This window comes from Nannobrachium achirus (assembly GCF_963921795.1).
Source record: "Nannobrachium achirus genome assembly, chromosome: 1".
Classification (NCBI taxonomy): domain Eukaryota; kingdom Metazoa; phylum Chordata; class Actinopteri; order Myctophiformes; family Myctophidae; genus Nannobrachium; species Nannobrachium achirus.
The window spans coordinates 34,251,225-34,255,321 of NC_137810.1; the positions used below are offsets into that span (position 1 = coordinate 34,251,225).

At 42.0% G+C, this 4,097-nt stretch overlaps 1 protein-coding gene across 1 annotated transcript; it reads left to right on the forward strand.

The window, feature by feature from the left end:
- The first annotated feature begins 1,685 nt into the window (after positions 1-1,685).
- On the forward strand, positions 1,686-4,097 carry gadd45ab (growth arrest and DNA-damage-inducible, alpha, b). Its single transcript, XM_080725461.1, has 4 exons — positions 1,686-1,853; positions 2,557-2,658; positions 2,833-3,046; positions 3,480-4,097. The coding sequence occupies exons 1-4, from the start codon at positions 1,804-1,806 to the stop codon at positions 3,591-3,593; spliced, it is 480 nt and encodes a 159-aa protein (XP_080581587.1). The 5' UTR covers positions 1,686-1,803; the 3' UTR covers positions 3,594-4,097.

Consider the following 4,097-nt stretch of genomic DNA (forward strand, 5'->3'; position numbering starts at 1 on the left):
TCATGATAACAGGGGATAAAGTTCAACTACAGTAAGTGAAGTGTGGCGTGACCTATTCACGCCAATGTGCAGTTGCATTCTATAGGAGGTTAATCAGGTTATCATGAATAGGCTAATAGTGAATTATCCAGATCTTTAGGTTACAGTTAAAATAGGTAAATCATTTCTGACCTTCAGCTGATGGTTTAATATAGGCGCGTAACATCCAACAGTATCCTCCAGCCATGGAGAAGAGAATAAACATTGGAACACGCCCAATAGGCACTTTGACAGCTGTGCAGCGAAGGCTAAACAAAATAAAATAACGGTATTCTTAAAGTCTACGAATTGACATATCGTGGGCTGTCATTTTCGATACAGCATTGTTTTAAATAGGCTAGTCTAGTGCATTACTCTAGGAACTCAGGAAGGAAAAAAACACCATGGATTGCGCCTTATTATTGCCACGTTGCCGGGTAGCGATGCAGAAGACCGTCAGAGTTCGTCATACACGAGAGTAGTAGACTAGAGTAGAATGAAGTTGGAGTTCAAGTTGAATAGCTGGCTGATCTGCAGTCAGCTCAGACTTCAGAAGCTAGGCTATGTGTTCCGCTCCTCAACCCTGTAAGTGCACAGCTGCCCGCCATGTGGCAGTGGTGGGAACACATTATGCGGGTGGCTCGGTTCAAACTTCTCAAAAACGTCAACAAAAACCAGTGATGCTCGATGCTGCACCTTGCAAACAACGCATTGTCCACAACCACCTTGTAGTTTGCATATTAGTCTACTACGTAGGCTACTGATCCAAACGTGAACATAGGCTACAGCACAAACAGCTCTGGCATGAGTGGCATCCTCTTCTGATAATAAAAAAGTATAATTAAAATATGCATATCCTCTATGTGCCCACTGGGGTCAAAAGGTCATGTTCGTTCACCTGGTTCTGAATCCACAGATTGTTCTCCACTTGGCTTACCTTAGTGTTATGGTTACTTTATTGACAATCTGGAAACCCATTCGGTAAAACATAATCATAATCATAATATTTTAATAGATTAAAAATAATCTTAGTCCATTTCCTCCTGGGACCCGCGTGCTTCTGTGTTTAGCCTACTAACAATCAGTGGTGCTGAGCAGAATCTATTTTAGTTGAGAGATTAGGTTATTTATTTATGTATTTATTAGAATTGTGCACAAATCCTAGAAAGAGAATATGACGTACACCATTGAAAGTATAGCTGAAACCTCCCGAGGTGGCGCCACCTGTCCATTAAACTCCTTTGAATCATTCAGTGGACTAATGTTTTAGCTTCCTCAAGCTAAAATATAAGTGCTTAATTCAGTGCTATATCTATAAAAATTAACATTTATAACATGTTATAACATTCAAAACGTTTATGTGAGTACTGTATAACTCATTATTTAATTTGAAGTATTGATGCAAATCCAGTAAAATGAGTGGAATTCCAGTTTTGCTGGGTGTCTTTTGTTAAAACAAATTTGCTGGCATATTTATGTAGGCTATGATTGCTGGTATATTATCACCACAGGGGGGCGCAATAACTCTGGCGCGTCAGCCAAAGGGGCCAGACAGTCTTATTTGCATCAATATTTGCATATGACCAATGGGAGTGAGTCATGCAAATACACTCAAACCCTTAGAAGCCGTTTCCCACGAAACTAATATCAGTGTGCAGAGATACTTGGCGAGAGTGAACACTGACAGTGAAGTGAACACGTCGTGTGTGGATAACGTCACATCACAGGACCGTCCGAGACACGCGCGCAGTCTCTGGATATTCTAGCACTCTCTCGTCCGATCGGATGTGCAATATGACTTTTGAAGAACCCAGTGGAGAAAACTCTTCAGAAAGGTGAGTTGCTTTCAGTTGTTTTTCGATTTAATTAATGCATAGTTGCACTTGCATGCAGAACAAGATTTTACGTCCAAGTCTCCTCGGGGTATTGTTTGCAAGCTTGACCGTCAAAAATGGCTTTACAAAGCCAACAACGCGTAGATGCGACACGATGCGACGCAAGCTTTGTAGTTTAGTTAACCAGGCAGCTGAGCTAAACCTGTTTGTTATGTGATTCTACACCACTGGTTCACAAGCACGGGGCCCATTTGTGGGTCGCGGACACATTTTTGTTTCCTACATTTGTTATTATTTCAAAACATAAAAAAATAAAAATAAAAAAAAACATTTCAGATTTTCATAAATACAAAAAATAAGCAATTTCATTAATAAATAAAGGAAACATATAATAAATTCCATAAATTAGAAAACAAATGTTTAAGAACTAGTGAAAATAGCTGATCTTTTTTTTTTTTTACTGATTTGTGTGACTTGGGTCCCAGGCAAATGTCTCGAGTTAAAAAGTTTGGGAACCACTAGTCTGCATCAACCAACAGAGATGGGGGGAATGCTAATTTGTTTGCATGCAACAATCCTATTCATACCTTAGTAGTAACTACTTCAAGCTCGAAGCTCTGGTTACTGAACATAATTGCATGTTGTGTTGTGCTCCTTGATTTTGACAAATTCCAATTATAATGTTTGCTTGTTGTCCCTTCAGGATGGAATCTGTGGCCATAGCGTTGGAGAAAGTCCTCAGCTCTGCATTACCTCAGGGTTGCATCACTGTTGGTGTCTACGAGGCAGCAAAGTCTCTGAATGCGTAAGTTAGAAGACGACCCATAAATAATGCAACGTGTCTGCTTCAGTCTAGAAATGCAAGGGAGTCAGAACAGAACCCAATATGGTCAATTTGATCAGAGCCATACTTTTGTATTCTATTAATACTCAATAAAACCTGTTAAAACACACAACTATTTGTTTTTGTTGCCTTTAGGGATCCAGACAATGTGGTGCTGTGTCTTCTGGCCACAGACGAGGAGCACAAAAAGGATGTTGCCCTTCAGATTCATTTCACCTTGATCCAGGCGTTCTGCTGTGAGAATGACATCAACATCCTGCGAGTCAGCAACATGAGGCGCCTGGCAGAGATCCTAGGTGGGGTGAAGACCGGAGGGGAGCCCATGGATCTACACTGTGTTCTCGTAACTGTAAGTATTACTCATGGCTCTTTACGGTTAGAGCTGCATATAGAGAAGACAGTCCCTTGGGCCATACCCACGGTCCTTCAATCTCTTGTTTAGGGCTTTAGGCACAGCCAGTCTGCAGCAGGGTGGGTCTGATACCTTTATGTTCCCAGTAGGCATCTACCCAGTACTAATTACTGACTGTGTTTAAGTTCCCACTGCTCACCTCCCCAGAGGCACATTCTAGGAAAAATAATTGTTGCATAAGAGCGTGAGATTAGAAGGATTCCACTGACTGGATGATGCATTTGCACATGTTCATGCAACACGATACCTACCAATGCCAGTAGCTGCAGAGAACTCAAGCAGCATTAAAGTACACCAGCACGTATTACCAGGCAGGTCTGTGCATTCCATAAACCCAGAGCTCATTGTTGTCCTGTCTTCTTCTTTTCAGAACCCCCAGTCTTCGTCGTGGAAGGACCCCGCTCTGAGCAAGGTCAACAGGTTCTGCAGAGACAGTCGATGTCTGGACCAGTGGGTGCCAGTAATTAACCTGCCCGACCGATGACTCTTCAACAACTATCAATGTATTGTGTGCATTCAAGATCACATATGCTCGACTCGACCTGTGCAAGGTCTCCGTCGGACTTCTTCGGGCTGGGCCCCAGAGAATAAAGGGCAGAGATGGGAGGGGTGGAATAAGATAAAGGAAAAAAAGTTCAACGGACTCCTCGGGTCAGAGTGGATATTCAAGGAAGAGTGACTCAGCAATCTGGGTTACAGGATTTCCATAGCACGACTGCCTTTTTCTCTGCCGAGAAAAAAACGCCTCCACACAGGAAATTGAACCATGTGAGCCGACAGACGCACGTGGTGGTGAGCTCAGGATTGGAACACAGACAAGAGAGCCTCAGTTGTTCAAGGGCTGAGATTTAAGGACTGGAATACACTGGATTGGACTTGCCTGGGCTTTTGAGCCGAAGAATAATTTATTTAAATTAGACCAAATCTAAACAAAGACAAAAAATATGTAATTTTATTTAATGGTATTTAAGATAATAAGAGCCGTTTG